This window comes from Wasmannia auropunctata, unplaced genomic scaffold (genome assembly GCF_000956235.1).
Source record: "Wasmannia auropunctata unplaced genomic scaffold, wasmannia.A_1.0 LD336069.1, whole genome shotgun sequence".
Classification (NCBI taxonomy): domain Eukaryota; kingdom Metazoa; phylum Arthropoda; class Insecta; order Hymenoptera; family Formicidae; genus Wasmannia; species Wasmannia auropunctata.
The window spans coordinates 1,034,773-1,057,975 of record NW_012026821.1 but is presented as its reverse complement, the minus strand read 5'-3'; the positions used below and the strand labels follow the sequence as shown (position 1 = coordinate 1,057,975).

General features: G+C 32.2%; 3 protein-coding genes across 8 annotated transcripts; 2 read left to right on the top strand and 1 right to left on the bottom strand.

Annotated features, from left to right (window-relative positions):
* Positions 1-3,097: 3,097 nt before the first annotated feature.
* Positions 3,098-10,291, top strand: LOC105450039 (estradiol 17-beta-dehydrogenase 11-like). 3 transcript variants are annotated; one of them, XM_011689628.1, is made up of 8 exons: positions 3,098-3,378; positions 3,934-4,002; positions 7,369-7,560; positions 7,851-8,210; positions 9,045-9,159; positions 9,252-9,336; positions 9,415-9,525; positions 9,901-10,291. In XM_011689628.1, exons 3-8 carry the CDS (start codon positions 7,372-7,374, stop codon positions 9,971-9,973), a joined length of 933 nt encoding a protein of 310 aa, XP_011687930.1. In that variant the 5' UTR covers positions 3,098-3,378; positions 3,934-4,002; positions 7,369-7,371; the 3' UTR covers positions 9,974-10,291. The 3 variants fall into 3 exon arrangements, with proteins under 3 accessions (XP_011687930.1, XP_011687929.1, XP_011687931.1); XM_011689627.1 differs by lacking the exon at positions 3,934-4,002; XM_011689629.1 differs by lacking the exons at positions 3,934-4,002; positions 9,901-10,291 and having other exon boundaries at positions 9,252-9,332; positions 9,415-9,519.
* A 219-nt stretch (positions 10,292-10,510) lies between these two features.
* LOC105450038 lies at positions 10,511-11,729 on the bottom strand. The gene is made up of 2 exons (XM_011689626.1): positions 11,341-11,729; positions 10,511-11,065 (listed from the first exon to the last, which is right to left on the bottom strand). Exons 1-2 carry the CDS (start codon positions 11,404-11,406, stop codon positions 10,733-10,735), a joined length of 399 nt encoding a protein of 132 aa, XP_011687928.1. The 5' UTR covers positions 11,407-11,729; the 3' UTR covers positions 10,511-10,732.
* Positions 11,730-12,639: 910 nt separating this feature from the next.
* Positions 12,640-22,982, top strand: LOC105450037 (sodium/potassium-transporting ATPase subunit beta-1-interacting protein). 4 transcript variants are annotated; one of them, XM_011689621.1, is made up of 6 exons: positions 12,640-13,039; positions 14,070-14,207; positions 14,388-14,468; positions 14,555-14,746; positions 14,857-14,917; positions 19,818-22,982. In XM_011689621.1, the coding sequence occupies exons 1-6, from the start codon at positions 12,986-12,988 to the stop codon at positions 20,630-20,632; spliced, it is 1,341 nt and encodes a 446-aa protein (XP_011687923.1). In that variant the 5' UTR covers positions 12,640-12,985; the 3' UTR covers positions 20,633-22,982. The 4 variants fall into 4 exon arrangements, with proteins under 4 accessions (XP_011687923.1, XP_011687926.1, XP_011687927.1 ...); XM_011689624.1 differs by lacking the exon at positions 19,818-22,982 and adding an exon at positions 16,307-19,272; XM_011689625.1 differs by lacking the exon at positions 19,818-22,982 and adding an exon at positions 15,698-16,300.
* The last annotated feature ends 221 nt before the right edge of the window (positions 22,983-23,203 follow it).

Here is a 23,203-nt window from a genome sequence, read left to right as displayed (position 1 = left end):
TCTTTTAGAAAGTGAATTAAACATTATATCAAGGTGTACCGTTACAATCACGCTATTATCTTCGGTCTGCTCGATTATGTAATTAAGCGTGTTAGTAGTTTCGGTCAGTACACAAATTACTATATATCTTTATCAATTACAACGCGGTTTGCGGATTCCTAGTGGCGGATCCAGAGTTGTTTTGGGAGGGGGGCGGTATGACGAAATGTGAATATTTAGTTATTATTGCCGTTAATGTTATTTTTAATATTGTTTATTATTTTAAAAAAATTGAGTGAACATTATTTAGTCTCGAATAATCTCTGATAATTTTTTTTCTCAATTTATTTAAAACCGACTTTTTCCAATATACGAAATTTGTTTGAAGAGACAATCGCGACGTGGTTAATCGCAACGTGGTCAATTGTAACGCGTGGTCAATCGCAACGTGGTCAATTGTAACGCGTGGTCAATCGCAACGTGGTCAATTGTAACGAGAGTTCAAATGGGTAATTATTTATATTTCTTATATTAGATAACATAAGTAAATCTGAGAATTAAACATTAACTTTTATATAGAAAAATTTATATTATATCATAAAAACCACAATTATTTTTAATTAAATATGTTTTATATTATTTATAAACTAATTAATCTCACGCGATATTTAAACTTTCTTAGTTCTACAATTCTTAAAAATGTTTTATGTAAATTTAGCCTAACAAATTATAAAATTATATGTTTATATATACACATATATATATATATATATATATATATGTATATATAAACATATAATTTAACAATAAACATATAATAAACATATATATATATATATATAACAGTTATTAATATTTATATTGATATAATAATCAAATAATTCAGTCTTGTAATTTATAATCACCTAGTGGTAAAATTCTCATCTCATATATAGCGTACATCTCATCATGTCATATTTCTTAAAGCAAAATTCCCAGATTTGGACTTTGTCTCGCAATAACTCTGCTCGTAGAGCACGTAGTGGAAAAATAAAAACATTTTTACATTACTTACACTATTATATAATTCAAACCTAAGCTATTGACTGAGCCTACTTAGAAATTAATCCGTTCAGCCGTTGTTGAGATTCCGAAATTCCGAAATCTCGACTGCTCGCGACTTGCCGGCTCGCATAAAGAGGCACGAGTCGGTCCAGCGCATACCTGAGGTTGCACCCATCCTATAAAAATAACATTACGCACCTTCGTTACTTCCGCGTCATTAGGTACTTCTAATGGCAAATTTCTTGCGTTATAATTTTGCTACTTGAAACGATGCATATCTAATTTGTAACTGACGTACATGCAGAATTTTTATTGGTGATCTGACGATTAAATTCTTAATTGGAAATCTATTACTATCTTGTTTATGCGCATTTAAATACTTTGGACTTGTGAATTCAAATGATATATAACAATTTGCGGATAAGTTGAAGCTAATACATAACTTTTTTTTTTACTTTTCGTGTAACTTACGTAAATTACGTTATGCATTACGGATGATTTCTCGGAACGACTTATAATTAGATAAAGTCAGGGACAATGAGTGCAACGAGAATAATACACAAATATAGTAAAAACACTATTTATCAAATAAAACAATTTTTTATGTGGAAAAGATTGCTCACATAATATTATTTATTGATACCTTATAATGTATAATAATAATAATACTACTGTAATGTAAATAATTAAAATTGTATTCTAATTTTTAAAAGTAAAAAAAAATATCAAAACAAGAAAAGTGTTTACGCACATTTGTATGCATTAAATATACATTTTTAATTGTGTAGAATTTAAAAAACATCAAAGGTATTTTTACGTTTACTAAATATGTATGTAGCTTAAGAATAGCCTTGACTTTTAAATAGTGGATGAACCGACTTAACTGTAAAAAAAGTCAAATCATTATTTTCCTGTTACATTTCTAGCATTTCGACGTTGTTTTCTGAATTATTTTATTGAAAACTGTCTGACGTTACGTAAACACTTTGTTACCTCTTATATTATAATACAAATTCATGCTGTTACTTTGATATATTATTATATAATTTTGTTTTATTAATTATGAATATTGGAAAAAAATAAATACAATTTTAGTTAGAAAACATTATTAATTATGCAAGAATGATATGAATTTATCTCATTTTTTTTATGTCCCTATATGTAACTGACATTACAAATTGTGTAATTCCTTACAGAGACCTTTGCATAATCTAATTAATTCATGACTAAATGGAAGCACAACTGGTAATTGCATGAATTTGCATTATAATATAAGAGGTAAGAAAGCATTTACGATTGTGAAAAATCACTTTTCATTCTGTTAAAAAAAGGAAGTCTCTAATTACCGAGTATAGAATTCTATAGAACACAGAGTTCTATAGAAATCTCTTCTGCATTTCTGCAGTTGCATTATAATAATCATAAACTGCAATTTCTGCAATTTTTTAATCTTAAATGTGACTATATTTATTTAAATTGAACCGTTTAGAAAATGAAGTATAAATGCGAGTAAAAAAGTATAGATACGTGATCAGAATGAAACGTCACGGAATAACGTTGCTTCAGAAAACGTGACATTGTGTGGATTTCTCTCTTCAAACAAATTCAAATTTTTCTCGTACATATTTATGAGCTTACAGTAGTTTCCATGTAAATAATTTTTTCGAAAACTTTTTATTGTTTAAAAAGTTGATTTTTTACATAACGAAAACAAAAATTTTACAATGTTAAATATGAGTAATAAAATGTTATAAAATCGATGACTAATTTATATTCTAAGTATATTTATAAAATAATTTACATAATTTATAAATAACCATAATTTAAAAATCAATAATCAAAAACTTCTCTTTTTCCATTAAACTAAGAATGTTATAATTAAGAAGATCTAGATGCATTATTAATGTTGAAATCAGGCTGGAAAATCCTGTTACACCTGGTCGCGATTAATAATGCGTCGCTATCAGTATTCACACGAAGAAAATGACACATACGCATACGAAGAAAAAAAGGAACAAGTAAACGATAGAGAAGGAGACAACGACCTTGGTTGAGTCTTATACCTCGACTATTCTTGGTACGTTGTATCGTTTCAGTGTTCAGTCAAGTTCAAGCGATTCGAGCGTTCTGACCATTGACGTCGTCGTTATATTCGAGGAATTGTTGTTTTTTCACGTTCCCCACTGTTCACAAAACTGCCGAGTGACTTGGGGATCCCGCATGATCCAGTGATCTACGCGTCGCTCACGATAACGTTCCTCGCTCTAAGCGCATTCCTTTCGTGCGACCGTAAGACCGTGCATCGTGTTACATGCGGACCTATACAGTGCAAATTTGGATAATCTGTTAAAATAGGTATGTTAAGAAACAATTTACATGTGTAATAAAATTTAATACCTTCTAAATTGGCAAGTACTGTTAAAAATTTCGTCAAATAAGAAATATCAAGTTTTGTGTCTTTGTTTTGTGATTACAAAATTAATAAAATATTGTTTAAATTAAAAATAATATTTTAACGGATTATTTAATTTTCATTTAATAGTAGATTATTAGTAAATTCATTTGAAATAATGAAAAATATTTTATCTAATCTAACAAAATATTAGTTAATAATATTCATTTTTATATCGTAAATACAAACAGCAGCAACATGCTAAACTTTCACACAAGTTAATCTTGGTCTACCTTTATAGATCTATGTGTATTTCAAACGAATAAAATTTCTTGGCAATAAAATTGCAAGTACTTTTTTTGTAAAATATAAAATGTGTGTTCGGTGTAATGTGTCAAGAACGTGATGACGTAAACAAACTGGTTTTAAAAAATACACGCTATTATTTGGAATGTGTTTCTGTATCGTAAATCTCTCTACTTTAATCGATTTACCACAGATATTTATCCTAATTGTAGAACAGCGTCGAGCATAAAAATATATCTTTGCGAATCGACGAATCGACACGTGAGAACGAGTATAATGATGTAAGTTGTCGATTCATGTTATACCTATGCAATCGATCGATTCAGTGTTTATTTGTTTTTTTTTGTATTATTGAAAGGGATTTTCCACTGCGTTTCTTTGTGTTATTGAAAGGAATTTATGACAGATTATCTTTACCATTAGCTTTTTGTTACAAATTTCTCTTAAACATAATGCAATATTTAGCGATATATAATATATAACATTTTTTGATTTACTGAAAATACAATTAAAATAATAGGTACGAAGAAAGTTACATGATAGATAATCAGTCTTTATTGTGAGCTATTGTTTTAAAGGTTACAAGGAAATCCTCAGTGAGATTTATCTGTGCCAAGATATGTTATATAAGGAAAATGAAGTAGCTTGTTTAAGAAATTCGATTAAAAACTGGAAAAAGTTCATGACTAATAATTATTGGAAACTGTAAAAGTTGTCGATCAAAGTCAAGTGTAGATTTTCTTCATATATTTTGGAGAAAGATTATTATCAAGATGGTTAATTAGATTGTACATCGAGTTTATATATGCACACAGAGAAACTTTGATGATGTAGCTGAATGTGGCTCTGCACAATTACTTGAATGTATTATGAGATATGATCGCTTGTCAATCTTTACGCAGAATGCGAAAAAATTCAAATTTCCTCTGTGACTCAGCCTCAATTAGTGAAACGATATTATCGTAATTAGCCTTTAAGGAGAGTTAAATAATCTCACCTATACTTACGCTATCGCTTTTTGTGAGTATTTTGCAGCTACGATTATCGTTATTTCACATTAATCATTGTAATTCAATTCAAAAATTGCTATTATTCTATTGATATAATATTAATTATGGCGTTATTAATAACGACAAACAAAAAACTAATCCTATTTTATTTATCCTGCTTTGCGTAAACATTTATCACTTCCCACGGAGTGTTAGAGTTTTAGAGCTGGTCTCAGACTCACCTTTCGAATGGTAGCTTATAATTTCTCTCGCACATGTAGCGATTATTATATAACAGGTAATAGATATCTGATTGCGGCAAGTGCCCTGCCTGATTTTACTTACTCTTACTTGATGGAAAGCGGTGCACCCGAAAGAGAATATGTTAGTTATGTAATAAGAAAAATAGTGCTCGCGCTCTATAAGCACCGCGCCAAATTTATGGCGTTGCATTTACGTGAACTGTTATTGTGTCCCGCAAACGTTTCCTCATAGTTTCGCGTTTTTACACGAAAAAGCCATTCGCTTATGTTACAGTGTGTCTAATATTCTTCTTTGTTTGCGGGCTGAACAAGTGAAACCGCATAATGACGTGAAAACGGATGCTTTAACGGAATACAAACGGACAAGCACACTGACGTTTACGGGCGTTAAACCTCAATTTGATTACCACCTTTACCTTTATATTCTTATGTTGATTTTGAACAATCGATGACTTCCGTAGCATCGAAGTGTTGTTTTATCAAAGTGTGCTGCAAATTAGTCTCCAATTGCGCGATGGTACACTTTTTATACTGAAACTACATTGCATTAAACTACGTATTCTTACACGAGTACACGGCTTTTTATGCTGCATTACAAAATTGTTACACGTTATTTAATATTTATATTAACAGTTATATAAAAGTTGTGCTAAAGAAGAAGCTAAACATTTCGACAGCGATATTATTTGATTTTCTGATGCCAAGATTATGTTGAAATACGACATAAAACCAAAGTTTTATGTTATCCAAACAGAAAAAGAATGAAATGACAACTTTATGATTTGTTAACTGGCAGAACTTTAAATCTTCTTGAATTTAGTATACATATTACAAGTACATTCTTACAGTACGCTCAAGTCAGAAAGTTTCGTATACTATCCTTGGTAAAAAAAAGTTCTTAGAATTCTTCAAATAATTTTTCAAAATTTTTATATGATAATTTTTCTTAAAGTTTTTCTATTTCATATAATGATAACGTTTTGAACTACTATTCTATTTCTTTAAGATAGAATCAATAAAGTTATTTATAAATAATTACGCAAATCTATTTTATTTATATTATAATTAAGATTATAGTATGTAGCAAAAACAATAAATGTTTTTTCAAAATTAATGTTTTTATGTAATTACGACTAAAAGTAAGCAATAAATTCTGAATATTTACTGATATAACGTTTCTTAAACTGGAGATTACGTACTATTTGGTTTGACTCGTGTAATTTATAACTTTATTTTCTTCTTTGTGCAATAAAACTGTTAATACTAAGACATTAATCCATTATATAACACCAACGAGAATCCTTTAATGGTTTTATTGCATTTGCTAATTCTGCATGTTTTCATTATACTGATCTAATGCAGAAATAGAAGCGAACACATGTATATCTCAGCAGTGTTAAGTAATGCAAATTAATTTCCGCGTTCACTCGGTGAACTACACTTTTTTTTAAATGAAATGCGCAACAATTATGAATCATATCACGAATAATAAACTTTATTACCAAGTACTAATAAATTTCAAGCTTTAGTAGAATGTACTAATTAATATTGTATAAACTATGTAACGTAAAAAGTAGAACACATTAATATTAACAGGAAATGCTCTGCTCAAAGATTGAACGAGTTTTGCTATTGAAACAATTATACATGCAATTAAAATTTTTCAATTATATAATACTTAAAAATTGATATATGTAGGACAGATTAATATATGATCAATTTATATATGTCGACTCGTAGAGAATCTTTGCAACAGTCTGTGACATAACCGATGCATTTCCGTTTAATTTGCTTTCACGCCTCGATGCGATGATCGTAAATCTTTTAGGGTGCTTGCTTATCTATAAAGTGCTACGTACTTTATTACATATCGTGTGGCACATAGAAGTTTACACGTTACATAATCAGTTGCCCACAACCGCGTTGATACTTTCTCGCGTGAAAAGGCATTAATTTCGACAGTAGGTATAGTGCAAGTATAATTTGTCATGCTTCCTAGTAACGAGTAAAAGTTCGGTAATGACTTGTTTACAAAAAATCTTTTATGAATATATGTAGGTACAGTAAAGAAGAAAAATTAAGTATTGTATCGATTATGATAAATTTAGTAATTATATTGAGACAATATCACAACAATAATTTAAAGGATATTATTGTTGTAGTATTTTATAAAGTATTTTAATAAATATTATCAACATTGTATTTTAATGATTTTTAATTCTGTTGTTTATCAAAAGTAATAATAATAATAACAGATCGAGGTCTATTGAAAATGTAATTAATAAATTTATAAATAAAAAACGTAACAAATAAATGAATAAATTAACTTATAGTTTAAATTTCAAAGACTTCAAATTAGGATATCATAATAAAATAATTAATTTGTATTTTGCAGTGGATGATGCTACGAGTTAAAGACGAATCAGTGAATGCAAATTCAAGAACAGGCTTTTCGATTAATTTTTTATTTTATCTCAGTTTCGAATTTTTAATTGGCACTGTCATCTCTGGTTTCTTAGTCATCCTCGATGTTATAAAGTCTCTTCTGCCAAAACCACCAAGGGATTTGAGCGGCGATGTAGTTTTAGTATGTATACCTTCTATTTATAAATTTTAACTTGTACAACTATTACGCTTTTATAATTGAATTTACTCATTTAAATATTTACTTTAAAAGGTATATTTTATAAAATACAATGCACATAATTTGAAAGAGGATTGAAAGGAAGAAATAAATTCTGCATGTTGTACAGTTAAATGTAATAAATAGTTATCTTAAGATTTTGCATTCCTCTTTACCGCGAATTAATTTGATTTAAAATAATCTTGAAAATGTAGAGTAATTCTTTCTTAGTAGACAAATATTTCCTGTAACAGATTGCCGGTGTCTCGTCGACCCTCGGTGAATTTCTCGCCGAGGAATTCGCGAGGGGTGGATGTTCTGTGATCTGCGTAGATAACGACTTTAGATCCGTGGAGGAGTTAACTACCAGGCTAAAATTGCGTTGCAATAAAGTGAAGGGAATCGGGCCTGACCATAGAGAACACGAGCAGGAGACTGCAGGGCCCACAATGGCAGCGTACGAATGTAACCTGCTGGACCGTAATGCCATACGTGAGATCGCCAAGAAGGTCGAGGATGAGGTCGGTGGCATCGATGTCCTAGTGACCTGCGCCGGGCAACCTTATCAAGATATTTTCGATACAGCCAATACTACTCTCATGAGCCATTATTGGGTGAGCGTCGTGTCCAACAGTTGTGTCCTTGAAGCAATCATGTCACATGTCATATTAAATTGGCCAGTCGTTAACGACCGGTTTTAACACTACAATGTATTTGTAGAGAAAATTTGCTTGAAAATGTTATTTATATTAGGAATATATGATTTTAATGATCTAATAACGGATTTACATTTTTTTTAAATTTTTTAATAAAATGCAAAACGTTGACACTGATGATACCGCGAGAATAGAGGTCGCGGATTTATTTTCATCATATGATGACTTTTAGATATTAATTGATCTTTTTGATAAATGGAAATTTATTCTGGAAATTTGTACAAATATGTATGTGTAATAAAAAACCGATTTTACAATATCTTATTTTTAATATATTCTACACGGAGAGAATTTTTTTTAAATTTATCATGCAAATTTACCATATTAATTATGGGACAATATAGTATTTAGGCAAATTTTACTGTACATTACAATAAATTTTACTGTAAAATACTTATTGTAGTGCACAGTAAAATTTGCCTAAAGACTATATTGTCCCACAATTAACATGATTTGCAGGGTAAATTTAAAAAAAAATTCTCTCCGTGTATACGAATGAAATTTGCATATATTGATGTATTGTAATTAGTTATTCATGCAAACTAAAATGGGAATTACAAATAAAGATAATATCGGGAATAAAAAAGTTTAATAATTAAAAGAAAGTAATTAATAATAGTAATTAATAAGATAATGTAAAACTTTGTAATAATTTTGATAAATTATATATTATGTAATATAATAATATGCGCTTATCGTAAACAGGTTTTTCTTCTTTTTTTCTCATTCTAGATGGTGTTGGCATTTTTGCCATTTATGCTACAACGCGACAGAGCGCACATTGTCGGAATTACGCCAATTGCATCCACCCAGGATGTATACCTGAGCTCGAGGGCGGCGATCGCCGGTGAGTATAGTCGATCATAAAAGCCACTCGTCACATCGCGGTAAACAATAAATGTCGTGTTGGTTAATAGTGCGTGATTTATTTACATGTAGGTCTGATGGAAAGTTTGAGTCAAGAATTGAGCAATCGTAATAGTCATCTTACCTTCCTCGCGATTTCACCGACGACAACAAGCAAGTGAGCTTCTTCAAAAAGACTAAAAAGAAAATCTACTTTTAAGTCAACTAATTTTGAATTCACTAATCTATATTATAGCTCGACAAAACGAGAAGAACAAGAAATAGCCAAAGAGGTTGTGCAGGCGGTCAGAAGGGACCAGTGCAGCATTAGTATTAATTGGTGCTCGAAAATGATGTATCAAATAAGGTAAGAAGGTAGATTTAATTAAAGATTAATTAGTGCTAAAATCGATTTATGAGATATTATGTTAAACATTATATAGATTAAATATTTTAAGTTAAAATTAAATTTGAAGAAATTTTAAGAGCGTTAAACATATATATATATATATGTGCACTAAAAAAATAATAAAATATTATTTTAAACATAACTGTATGAATTTGCGTTATTGCACATCTTTTTATATACATTTTTATTACATTTATTTGTTAGCATATTAATATTTTTTAATTACTATTGAATCGTAATAGGTTATGATTTTGTGACAGTTAAATGCAATCTTTGATATTTCAATTCAATGTATATTATTTTTAATTGACTTTATATGATCTTGTATTTCAGTTGTTGTATCTATAGCGCAATAACAACGGTCTCACAATGGCTTCACACGCAGGGATGCGATTATTCCTTTTAAATCCTGTTCTTGCTCATGAAGCGTGAAGCATTCCAGTGTCGGCACCGACATGAGTGTGGGAATTCGCGTTTTCTGTTAGCGAATTCCCTCGAGATGGACAGCAAAAACCTTTAAAAGTGTTTGAAATTTGTGCAGCCAGCAGTATCTTCTCACGAGTATGCGAAGGAGAATTATTCCAATTAAATATTCACGCAGAGTCAAATTAGAATTGTAAATTGTATATCATATATTACAATATTATAGTACATTATACTATATAAAGAAGATCCTTGTAGCTTTTAAGAAAATAGATTTTCTGTTAATAAAAATTTAAAAATATTTGTCTTTCTTTCTTTTATTCTTAGTAAATGTAATGTAAGAAAATTACATGAAGTATTATTTCTTTTTTCTACAGAGATTATTAAAAAATATATTTAATTTTTTAATTATTTTAGATAATTATTATAATATAACCTTCTTTATATATTTACTTTTTTATACATCTACATTACTTAATAAAATCTTAATATATCGTGAATAAAGCAAATTTCAAATTAATTAAGTCTCAATAATTTTAATAAATTTAATATACGTATATGCTTCATATATTTCCCACCAATTATGCAACATAATATTTCTTATAAAACGCAAAATAGTCAAAGTTGTTAAAAAAAATTAGTGACATAAATTTTCATATATATATAATAATTTTATCGTTTATTTGATCTCGAGAATTATTTTAACTTTTAATCATTTTCATTAATTGCCACAACGTATAGCTTATTGGCCCATAAAGAGACTTGACATTGAATCGGGTAATAAGACATCGTAATGACCATTTTCGGAGCATCCGGTGAATAGGAGCCTCGCGGTTTCGTAGCTGATATTCACGCGGTTGTGAAAAACCAACTTGAGTTCGTATCTGCCGGGGAGTTCGCGATAGATAGAAAGATTCATGCGATGGAGTTTTGTGGCTACCGTGCACTCCAGCTCGCTGGCAAATGTGCCCACTAGGCTCATGTAATCGTAGTACTCTTGGCGATCCGAAATGTTCCACTCGGCTATCACGAACGGACCGTACTCGCGCCAATTCTCCTTAATGTGCTGCACAACCTGTCAAATGATTTATGGCTATTATACACGTCAACATATATCAATTACCGGCTGAGATCCTGTCAAGTCGACAACAGTAAAAATAATATTTAAAGGGTAGCGATATATATATGGCATCTATTCGATTTAACTATAATTATAAGCTTCATGTCTCCCGTCAGGAAGCGATTCTATTTTTAATTTCGTTACAATCGATCTTTGACATTTGTGATATTCATGTAGTGAATTTTATATGGTTACAATATTTACAAGGACAATTAATTACAATGACTGACCGTAGCTCGAAGCGATTGGTGCTCTTCCTCGTTTCGCCACAAAATGTAGCTGATCGCTCTAAACATGCAATTGCCATCTCCGTATATCTTGCGCACGCGAAACGTGCCCTCGTTACACCTTAGTAGAGCCGTACCTTCGAGGAATCCAAAGCATATTACAGGGTTACGTTTTTGGCAGCTTCAACAGTCTTGACGTTAGAAGCTTAATTTGGTTTCAAAAATCAAGAGGTCTCGCAAATAACGATTATCAATTATTCGTGCGTTGTCTATAGCAATTTCTACATTATGTTGAAATAAATAATAATTATGCGAATACTTTTGTGAAGTAAATTATAAATTAGATATGATATGTATATGTGTTTTAATATTTCGTAGCTTGAATGTAACAATTTGTGATTATCGATTATCGAATCATTTAATTACGTTTCTTCTTCAACTTTCTACACTCAAAATAAAATAAGAGTTATAATTTATCAAGTATTGAAGAGAAAAAGAAAAAAAAGAAGAAAATAAAGCGCAAAAATATATTAAAAATAAGTAGATTAACAGTTTAATTTTAAATAAATCTTATAATTAATTTAAGTTTGAATATAATTAAGAGTAATTGATATATAAAAAATTAATCAATTTGATTATTGTCAATCAAATAGTACTATTTTTTGTTTTTTTCCTAAAAAAATTGCTAAATAAATTTAATTATAATTAATAAATTTCTATTAAGTACAAAAACAGTCTATAAAGTATAGTTAATAATATTTACAATTAGATATTTGAATCAATCACTACAATCACATACAAAATTTTACCCATTAATCCATTTTAATCCATTATACATATTAATATCCATTTTCGAATATTGATCGAGTATCCGAATTAGTATTCAAATATTCAAATTATTTAAAATGAACACGCATTTCAGCAAAATAGATTGAATTCATACCATTTCATACCATTTCATTTTAAAGACACATTCCATTCTCGATGGCGGGGAAATTCGTATTTATAGTTTGGTAGACCTGACACAAGATTATCGCAATAGTCTCGATATATTTCGACCTACACTTATAAATTTGTAACTTTTAGCTTTTATTTCTTTTTAATACAAATATTTTAAATTATTGACAGCTTAGAATTACAATTCTCTGTATCTAAATTTATATCTTCTTTTTTTTTTTCAAGAGCGTTGTATATCTCTGCAACTACTCCTTCTAATCGAATAGAATCGAATAGAGACTCATAGCTCGGCCTCAACAAAGCAACACGTTATTTCGCACAGTTGCCACTTGCCACGATATTAAGGGAGGGGAGGTAAATTTCTTACACGTGCCGCGGTGGTGGCAGTCGTTCGCCAACCGTGACAAAACGAGCGTGCTCCGGTTGCCTGGCTACGCTACGAGCGCACGGTGCATGCCACTTGCGGCACTTGCGGTAGTCGTACGCTCGCACACAGTTATACCGCGCGGTAGGGGAGCGTAGAAGGGTAGAACAAGTGTTTCGGTCGAGCAGCAAACACGGGAAAAGCAAAAGATGGCGATGGCGCATCGGAACGTACCGCAGTAGTGATGCAGTGCGAGCGAGTACCGTCGTTGTTTGCTCCGATCGTACCGTGCGAGATCGCTCGTTAAGCGGAGCACGGCCAAATGACATGGGAATTTGCAGCAGAAGGCATTTTATACTGACAATATGCAGCCTGCAACTAGTGAGTGCACGTTAATCCGGATGCGTATGCCAACTTTCGATTCCAACCGCAACGTCTGGCTATGAATTGTTCATATTTACGTATATGTGCATTACTTTATCTGTATAGATCGCGAGTCACATATCTTTACTTTTTTCTCCTTGCGTGGATTCCGCGATTGTGATACGATACGATATGCGTTAGTCATGCTGTCCTGTGAACGGACGCGCACTTGCGCAGCGTCCATTGGGAGAGCTGAAGAAGAGCCGTTACCACATTTTTCTTATCGTCGATTCATGGATATCATTTTATCATATTGATCCGAATCGTGTTATTTATCTCGAGGGATTTCCCTAAAATGGAGCCTTATATTACGATTTTATTGCATCATTTGATAGTCGTTGCTCCGATAATATCGAAGCAATTGCACTTAGACGCATTTTTTATGTAGCATGTTACGAATCACTTGCTTTTTGTGTCAGAAGTATAGGAAAGTAATTGCAATTTAAGAATAATGAGTTTTCAGATTTCTTCTTTGGAATGTTAAAAGAATTTCTCTGTTGGAATGTTATATTTAATTTTAATATTTAAACGTAATGTTTGAAATTCTTTATATATAAATTGATAAATTAAAAACATACGTAGAAAATCAATTTGTGTGAAAGTTTAATAAATAAATTTAATGTACAAATATTGTATATATATAAATTTTTAATTGATAAACCTTATATTTCATATTTTAATATATTATAAATTTTTATGGAATTTTATTGATTAAAATAATTTAAAATAAATCTTTAGAAAAAGTTTAATAAATTATGAGTTTTGGACAATCTTTTGATGTAGCTATGTAGCACCATCAAATGCTATGACTCAGAATTACTAATTAACTGAGAATTTAGAACACAGAGCAATTGCCATAGATTAAGAACGCTCACAAAAGGAATCAACAGAAATTGAGATGTTCGTCACTTATTACTTTATATTACGCTCCATGTTACGTTTGGATGTTTATGCGTTGTGTTGCAATCTATTTTATATTTGCTTTCAGATTACCACTATAGAACGTCAAGTCTTCGACTTTTTGGGGTTTATGTGGGCCCCGATACTGGTCAACTTCTTCAATATCATTTTCGTAATTCTAGGATTTTTCGGGGCCTTTCAATATAGACCTAAATATATCATATCGGTAAGTGTAACTATTTTGAATATACGTAAAAAAGATTTTTATAAATATTCTGATGAGAATAATTTATTTTCTCTCATTGCAAAGGTTTATCGAAATATGCGAATACATGTATTTTCTATATATTTTTATTAATTGTTGAATTAATTATTTATTTTTATTGAATTGCTATTCTTGTTTTAGTATTGTATATGGAATACATTGTGGCTAGGATGGAACGTATTTATCATATGCTTTTACCTCAATGTAGGGATACTGGACAAAGTAAATAGACACTTATGCAATACATTGTGAATTATTGTGTACCTACGATCAATAACGAGTTTAAATTATGCAATATTATTTTTTAGAATAGCGATATACTTAACCTTGGTACTGGTAGCTTTTCATGGTGGTACGTGAATGGACCAGGTTGCAAAGCCGTTTATGACGTGACGGAACCGGAGCTTTTTCGACCCGCACGACCTACCAATGTAACAGACTGCGTACTGGATTACGAAGTGATAGAAATTTTACACGCTGCGACGCAATGTGTTTTAGGTGTAAGTGAAAAGTTAATTATCATATAATGCATTAAAAACTTCGTAGCTGATTATATTATTATCTTTTTATATGCATTAGTTTCAAAGTTCATCCATTTTACATATTTCAGTTTATGGCGATTGTCGGCGGAATTTGTCTCAGTAAAGTGTTCCTTGAGGAAGATGATAGCTGTGAGTATATTTAGCAATCGTATATATTAAATTTAAATGATATCACAATGATTTTATAATATCTGTCCTAAATTACAAGGGGAACGCAGTCAAGCATATTTAAAAATTTTATTTAAAATTTTAATGAAATTGAATGCATTTTAGTTTCTATATTTTAAAAGATACGTATATATTTGCTTGAAGTAAGAATTATCTTTCATATTTTACTGGCTTGTGGTTTTATGATAAGCAATTGGGAAGAGGTTGTGGTTATTATTGGAGCAGCATATTCGATAAGAAAAAAGAAATTTGAAGGCCGAATATCATTCTATACGTATTCAAGTTAAATAAGTTAAACGTGACAAATCATTATACTCTTATTTATTTTTTACAATTTACATGATTACTAATGACTTAGATATTCTGTGATTGCTACATCAGATTCCAGGTAGTTAAATTAAAAGATAAAAATGAAATGAATTAATTATCTATTCTTTTTTTAATGTAAACTGAATATATTTTGAAGAAAGTTGTATTAATCTTATGTATATAAACGCTAGATTTTTATCATTAGACGTACTTCGTCATATTATATTCCGAATACATATTCTTAATTGCACAGTAATGTATATTTTAAATTTGCACAAAATTATCCAGGAATTTATCATCGTTGATAGGAATATATTTTTAAAATTGTTTAAATTAGTAATAAGAAATTAGATAAATCTTCGATAATCACTAATTATGTATAAGTACACGCGATTATTTATTATTGCTTGAAAAGAGGGTTATCGGTTACAGTTGATTTCATTGGTGGATTTGATCCTCCATTTTGGTAAGTTCGCTTAATCATGTTCATCAATTGCACGCCATATATGTATATTCGACTATCTTTTGGCACGAGTAATAATTTTTCATAGTATAATTATGAAGAGCTGTAGAGTGTAAATTAAATTTTGATATGTAGCGACGTAAAACTTTTTGCATCTTGAAGTTTGTAATTCATATCTATATTATTATTATTATTGTTGTTGTTTATCATACGATATTGCTCAAATAGTGTTTCTTTATCTTCGCATGAACGGAATGGTGTTATCTTAATACAATATATGGTACGATTTTTAATTTTTTTAGCCAAGAATATTACAAATACGATTGCGAAGGCACAGCAAAATTAAGTAGACTATGCCACGTAATAGGACCAAATGTTACAACGAAAGATTTCGAGATAGGACATTTTCTTCTTCGTAAAACGTTATAGGGAAAAGAGTTTGGTTGTAACACATAATGATATCTTAATTCGGCATTACTCGTCGCGTATTCGCTTCTTCGGTCGATTCGTTAACGCATTGCTTATCTCCGGCTCAGTGGACCTCATCTAATATGATGGATTCTTGGATGATATTTCAGTTGACTTTGTTGGAGGTGATGACTTTGGGTTGGCAGGCCACACGCCGTTGCATCCTATGTACGTTAGCTACTCGGCTCTTCCACCACCTGCCTACTCCCTCAAAAATTCCGCTCAAAATAATTATCCGACTGGCACAGCTAGCTCACACCAATCTACCTATCGCGAATCGAGCTTTCCGAAACACGGCGAGAAGCTGCTGGGCGGCGGCATCGCGCGCGGCAAGAACAACGCCGTCGTCGGTCTCAAGAACGACACGGTCCGTAGTAACAGTAGTCGCTCATCCAGCCGCGATTTTCAGAACGTCGATTACTCGGTCGACTATTTAAACCCGGTGGACCATTTGCAGCGGCCCGTGTCGCCCGCGTACGACGAGTACGACTCGTTAGACAGTGCCGCTAAGCTGAGATATCAGAAAAATAGGCTGTACTATCCGCACTCGGCGAAGTACAGCCCGGTCGCTCGTATCAAGTGTCGCAAGGTCGCGACGCACGCCAGGAATCCCGTCAAACCCCGCGTCTTCATCGATCACGTACGCGACCAGCCACTGAGATCGTTTTACTCCGATCCGAGATTGGCCGTTGATCAAGCGTCGAGCGAGCACGACAGGTCGTCGTCTCAGTCGAAACGAGATAGCCGACCATTGTCCCTGTACGCGAATAACTTCTGAAAACCTTCCGCTTTTATACGCGACCATCTAAAGTATTTGCGTGCTAAAAGTCGATGACACTTTTCTCTTCGGTTCACGATCGGCAGATAAAATCGCCCGCGCGCAAGTTCTTGTCTTCTGCTCTCTTATAGCGAGAAGAGTAAACGAAAGTTAGTTTAATGCAAACTTCTATACTACCGCGTATGGCGTCCACCCCCGTGCGGTACGTGTAACATTATAATTCCTATACTTGCCAAATAGATAGAACAAGTTTAGTGTAGCCTAGCCCTGTAGATGCCTTTCCCATTGGCAATTTTCGCCGATCTAAATTGCGAGTTGTGTTACATAACATAACTACATAATATTTATTGACCGTGTTCTTCGTACTTTGCAACGAAACAATCGACTGAAGTCGAACTGTGTGTTCAATAGCGTTCGTACGAGCAAATCAATGCAGTGTGACTTACCTACTAATTCATAAATGTTGCATATTTATATGTGGGATGATTTGGAATTACCCTCCGCTCTCTTCACTACTTAATACATACAAATTAAATGATTAAGTTAAGATATCAATGTGCTGTAACGGCGCAAGATAGAATTAATTTTGGACTAATGCTATCTCCAGCCGCTACCTTAGTGCCGATAAGATTAACGGGGAGTGTGAGAAAGCCAGAAAAGACTAATTTATACACATTTATTTGTACAGAAAGAGTTAAGAGGAACGGATAAGCGTGAGTCATTCTGTACATGGTTCACTTACACGTTACTGCTCGTACTCTACGCATAAATTGATGAATACGTTTCTTGGTACATTTACTGTGATATGTATAGAAATTGTGTGTTTAAGATCACGCGGAATATTTATCGTTTTATAAATGTACGAGATTTGATTAGCGATATCTTGAAAATTGTATGCATTGAGAAACTTTAAAGCACGCTATGTATAGAGAAAAGTGTTGATAAAACACAGCATGTTGATTGAAACATCTTACTTGAGAGTGAAATTATACCTATAGCTTTATCAGTTTTTTAAATTTACAAAACCTTGACAGCTGACAGAAGCCACAATGTGTTTTGCAGTAGTATTATTTTTTTCTAGATTCTCTCTATATATCGAGATTAATGTATTTCTCTGTCGTATGCTACGTACATGGAAGGGTTTTAAGCTGGTACTCTGAAACGATTAGACTGCATTTAATTAGTTTATTTTATAGCTCAATTAAGGGTTTGACCCGGTGCTATAAAGAGGTTTTCTTTTTATTATATAATAATATTTAAAGAAACTTATACAAGGAAGCGCGCATGTCACGACTTCCCTTTGTTTAGTAGTGCTGCATGTAGTAGTTGTGGTTTCCTTCTTTTTTTGTATTCTTGATTTAGCAGAATCAAGTATTTTTATTACATGAAAGTCTTTATATTCGTTTTCATAGATATCTAAATGTATAGATTAAATTTCACTGTTATGTATGGTACACTTTTTTTTCACGTTTCAAGTTTCAAATATTCTTTTTGGCAATACGTTTATTCAAAAAAATCTTATTCGTTTTGTGACATTTCACATATGAATGACTGATCTTTTTTGCGTTATATTATAATTTAATAAGAAATCTGAAGTGACATCACGAAAAATATATTTTAAATAGATTATATTAGTTTTTTTATATAAAAAATAGAATGTAGCTGAATATGCCCAGATCATAAAGAAAAGACTGTTAAAAAAGAAATAGATATAATATATATATATTTAAAACAGCTTAATTTCTATATACAAAAAAAATTATCATTATATGTATATTAACATAAACCAGATATCTCTTTCTTTTGTACGCATATGCGTTATGTCGCAAAATCGTTATCTTTAATTTCAAATACAGAATATTTTATTTATATAGCATGATGATGGAGATGAAAATTACATCATTGTATATACATACTTATTTTTGCGTAGTACTTATAAAGAATAAAATTAAATGATAAAAATATTTATTTATTAGATATGGAATATTACTATTTCCTTATATTTGAGTAAATTTATTTATTAAATATGAAATATTAGTATTCCTTTATATTTGGTTTAGACAATTAATTTTTTTAATATAAGAAGTCGAAGTAAAGAGAAAAACCTTGACGCAGAGTTTCTTTGTCACTTCAGATTTAATATTTCTAAGTACAGTCTCTATCGAGCATTTCTCAAGTTTGTACAGAACGTTTATATTTTTTTAAGATCGTCATATAATCAGTTTTGTATTTAACCACTGTATCACATTATTTACTTTGGCGCAGTTAATTGGGAACAATAAATATGCAATGCTGCTATTTGCTTGCTTTTTATTTATTAACCCTTCACTCTTCTTTCTTTTCCTTTTTCTAACAATTTCCTACTGTGTGGTTTCTGGGGAACCTTTTTTCATTTTTTTTTCTTAATTGTTATTACATTTTTAGTTCCAAATATTTAAGTTCTAAATCTTTTAGAAATTGTTGAGATACTTAAATGCAATTATTATTTTTGCAGCAAAATTATTTTGATTAAAGAATTGATTATTATCAATACAATTATTTACTGAAAAATATGGATATAAAGACTGCAACTTTAGAATGCAAATACATTTATGACAATAGTACTAAAACTATTGATTAACATATTTCAAGACAAAACAAATGAGGATTAACAATAAGAAAAGAATATAATAATAGGATTTAGTTATGGATTAATGAAATAATAAATTTCGCTTTTCTTACACTTAACATGTATCGTTTGATCATCAATTACTCGATCATTGCGAGTGGACAAACAAAAAAAGGAGTCAAATTGACCGCATCGCAGAGTTCTGATTGCCTTTTTCTCTCTGTTTCCTCGACAGTACGAACTAAACGAAAGAAAAAGCAGCCACGGCCGTTGTACAGCATCGAGTACTCGCAGCCGGAACCGCCGGTGCAAGATGACAGCGTGTCGCCAAAGCCGATGACTCCGCGCCGGGTGAAACGACGCTCCGTGATCTCGCGGGATGGCACGCGGCGTTCCAACACGCGGCGCAGCTCAGTACGCCAGTCGCGCCGCAAGAACCCGGTGAACCGCATCATGGACCACCAGGAGAGTCTGTACGCGAACACGATCACACCCTGCATCGGCAACCTGACGAATCAAAATGTCAGCTCGTTGTCGCAGGGCACGATCAACTACGACCGGATCGCGGTCGGCTGGGACCGCGAGCGGAACGCCGACCGGAACTGGCAGCCGGAGGCGGTGAACATGGCAGTGTCGTCGCCAACCCTGTGGCCGCCGGCCACCCAGGACTCCTCCAACAACTACTCGAACGCCTCGTCCAGCTTCCCGGCCGGACAGAGTCCGCCCGTTGGTTGGGACCATCAGCATCCGACCACTAGCTCCACTCGCAACCTCACCGACAACTGGCAGGCGTCGCCTGGCGAGCTGAACCCCATGCAGTGGCAGGGTCAGAGCAACCCCACGTTCCAGCAGACCAGCACGCAGAGTCTAAATGGCGAGGACATGGAAGAGCTGTACAGCAATCGGCCGGCCAGCGCTAGGTCCAGCTATAGCAATTATCATGGGGTTAGGGCGACACCGCAGGTGCCTAATCGCACCGACGTTGTCAGACAAAGCCAGCGACAGTTCGTCCTAAGTGGACCGCCCGCTTATCAGGACACGGTGATCTGATACCACGAAGACCTGTACGAGTCTCAGGTGTTGCATCTTGCGTTGAAGACGATGTCGAGATAATAAATTGCAAGCGATCAAATTGGCCTTACACAATCTATTTATCAGATACAGTAAGTGAGATAATCGATTGTAAAAAGAATGAATGATAATTTTCATCTTCGCGATTGAAAATGGCACTATTTTTGATAGCGCTAGTCGCATGCGCGACGCCTTCACGAAGCGAAAATAACGAAGACTTAAAGAAATCGCAGCAATGTAATATGTATTATTTCTCTGTCGTCGATGTTTCAAGTCGTAATAATGTCAAACAGTTGCTTTAACTGTTTCAATAATTACAACACAGCTAAAGCGATTGTTTAAATGTGATTGTTTGAACAATGTCTGCAACTCATGATGGGAAAAGAAGCATCGCGGTTTCGCCAATTTTAGAGCTTTACTTGATACAGATGCGACAGATCTCTACTAGTGTTGCATCGTATTGTACTATAAAAAGTAACGTCTATAGGCAACTTTACTTAAAGACTCGAAGAGCCGTTTTCGCTCTCTCTGGTCGTTTCGCAATACTATTTTAGAGATATCCAAGTGGTATACGTTTGCATCAGTTGCCGATTTTTGTTAGTATAGACGACGATAGACGGTAAATCCGTACAGTCGACGTGATATGGGATTATCTTAAAAACGGCGTAAGTTAATTTTTAGATAACTTCGTTAAATTTTTAAATCGATGCACAGATCTTGCAATGTATGTTCATTGAAGCTACCTTTGAGGTAGATAATGAAGATTGCCTTCACTCTCAGGATTTATCTATCCGACATGTGTGAAATTAGTGTAGAAGAGATACGGAAAGTTTAAAACCGATCAAAATCCTAACAACGTTAGAATTTTTACGCGACATGTTTCTTTTCATTTTTCTTCTCGTTGTTAAAAGTTTTCTTAGAAACTTTTACACTTATTATCCTCATCCTATTTATATCATAGAATTAAGGATTCTCTTGTTCTGCGCATAAAATCAAAAACTCATCGCATCGTCTGTAAATATAGATTCACTCATCACTCTCGAAAGCATATTATCGACGACACTATACACGCAATTTTACTTATAATTTTTTTTAAGTACGATCAGCGGTTTACGCTATTTTTGAACACTTTATAATAAATTAAAAGATATTCGTCTTTTTGAGATTTATAATATTTTCTAATCAATTTTTTACAATTTTTTATACAACTCGTCTGTATTTGGACATTTATATGTATGCTTGATCATATACGATTACGCTACAGTCTTCCAAATCTTAGAAGATAAAAATTGATGCGATTCACCTTTTTGTGCATTAGTGACAAAAAGTAAACTTATAGAATAATAATGACATACAATATTATACCGCGTGCAATATTACGCATATGCAATACAATATCAGTGCACTGTCTGATCTTTATAATGTTGTGACATAATATAGTTATGGTCTTCGTATGCTCCGCTGAGAAATTGAAATTGACTTTGACGCGCCTAAGCTAATTCTATTTAAAGCGTACATATGTCATTTTGCTCAAAACACTCTTATTTGTAAGATTCTGTTAGAATTTGGACTTTTTCAAAGTGCCAAAAGTCTCTCAGTAATAAAATTCTAATTTACGTGTACTGTCGTAAAAAAAAAATAGAATGAATATCAAGAAATTGATTAAGATTTTCATATTACTCAGTTCATTAAAAAAATTTATACAAAATATAATTTCTTCATATTTCTTCTATTAATTACATATAATTTTTTTTCCATTGCTTATATATCTTTCATGCTATAAGTGTTGGCTCGTCTATAAATGCGTCGTGAATTATAGAGAGGAGATGGAAACCAAAGTGTTAAATATCAATATACAAGTAAGATCTATCAACTTAACTTGAAAACTGCCTCACCAGTTTCTGGTTATTGTATTGTATAATCTAGAATTAATTCTGAGACTTGTTGGATTAAATGAAACGTAAGTTACTTTGCTCCGATTACTTATAAGAATCTCGTAGTTTTCTAATTGTATACTATTTGCATTAACTGAGCGATTATATTTACAAATACAGTAGAATAACTTCAGGGCAGCTATCTTATCGATTGCAAAACACATGCAACACAATTATATCGGTGCACTTTGTTTTATTAAGATGACTTCTTATATATCACAGTTTTCATTACTTATAACATCAGGTTTAAACGATGGAAATTTAGTGATAATTGTTTGGATTACGTACAATTATTTATATAAGAGATTACAGTTGAGATTTACAATTATTATACAATACATTATATCATCATGTAACAATTGCAAGACAATAAATGATCAATGTTCATTACCTTATTTATCGATTTTTATAATCTGTATTTAATCCTTCATTCTATCCGTGCATTTTGATATATTATATTGAAAATATGTACTTATTTTTTAATTATGTTATTTGTTTCATTTTTGTTGTGCAATATATGGCATCATAAATTTAAATAATTGAAATGTATATTATGTATAATGTGATGTTTGCGCCAAAATTATTTTGCATTCACAAGCAGACTTTCCTCGAGATA

Coding starts and splice junctions, on each gene's coding strand:
- LOC105450039 (XM_011689627.1), top strand. CDS start 7,372: ATGATGCTACGAGTTAAAGACGAATCAGTGAATGCAAATTCAAGAACA. Junction 8,211..9,044: donor CTCTCATGAGCCATTATTGG/GTGAGCGTCGTG, acceptor TTCTCATTCTAG/ATGGTGTTGGCATTTTTGCC. Junction 9,160..9,251: donor CTCGAGGGCGGCGATCGCCG/GTGAGTATAGTC, acceptor ATTTACATGTAG/GTCTGATGGAAAGTTTGAGT.
- LOC105450038 (XM_011689626.1), bottom strand. CDS start 11,406: ATGTTTAGAGCGATCAGCTACATTTTGTGGCGAAACGAGGAAGAGCAC. Junction 11,066..11,340: donor ACCAATCGCTTCGAGCTACG/GTCAGTCATTGT, acceptor ATCATTTGACAG/GTTGTGCAGCACATTAAGGA.
- LOC105450037 (XM_011689621.1), top strand. CDS start 12,986: ATGGGAATTTGCAGCAGAAGGCATTTTATACTGACAATATGCAGCCTG. Junction 14,747..14,856: donor CGACGCAATGTGTTTTAGGT/GTAAGTGAAAAG, acceptor TACATATTTCAG/TTTATGGCGATTGTCGGCGG. Junction 14,918..19,817: donor CCTTGAGGAAGATGATAGCT/GTGAGTATATTT, acceptor TTTCCTCGACAG/TACGAACTAAACGAAAGAAA.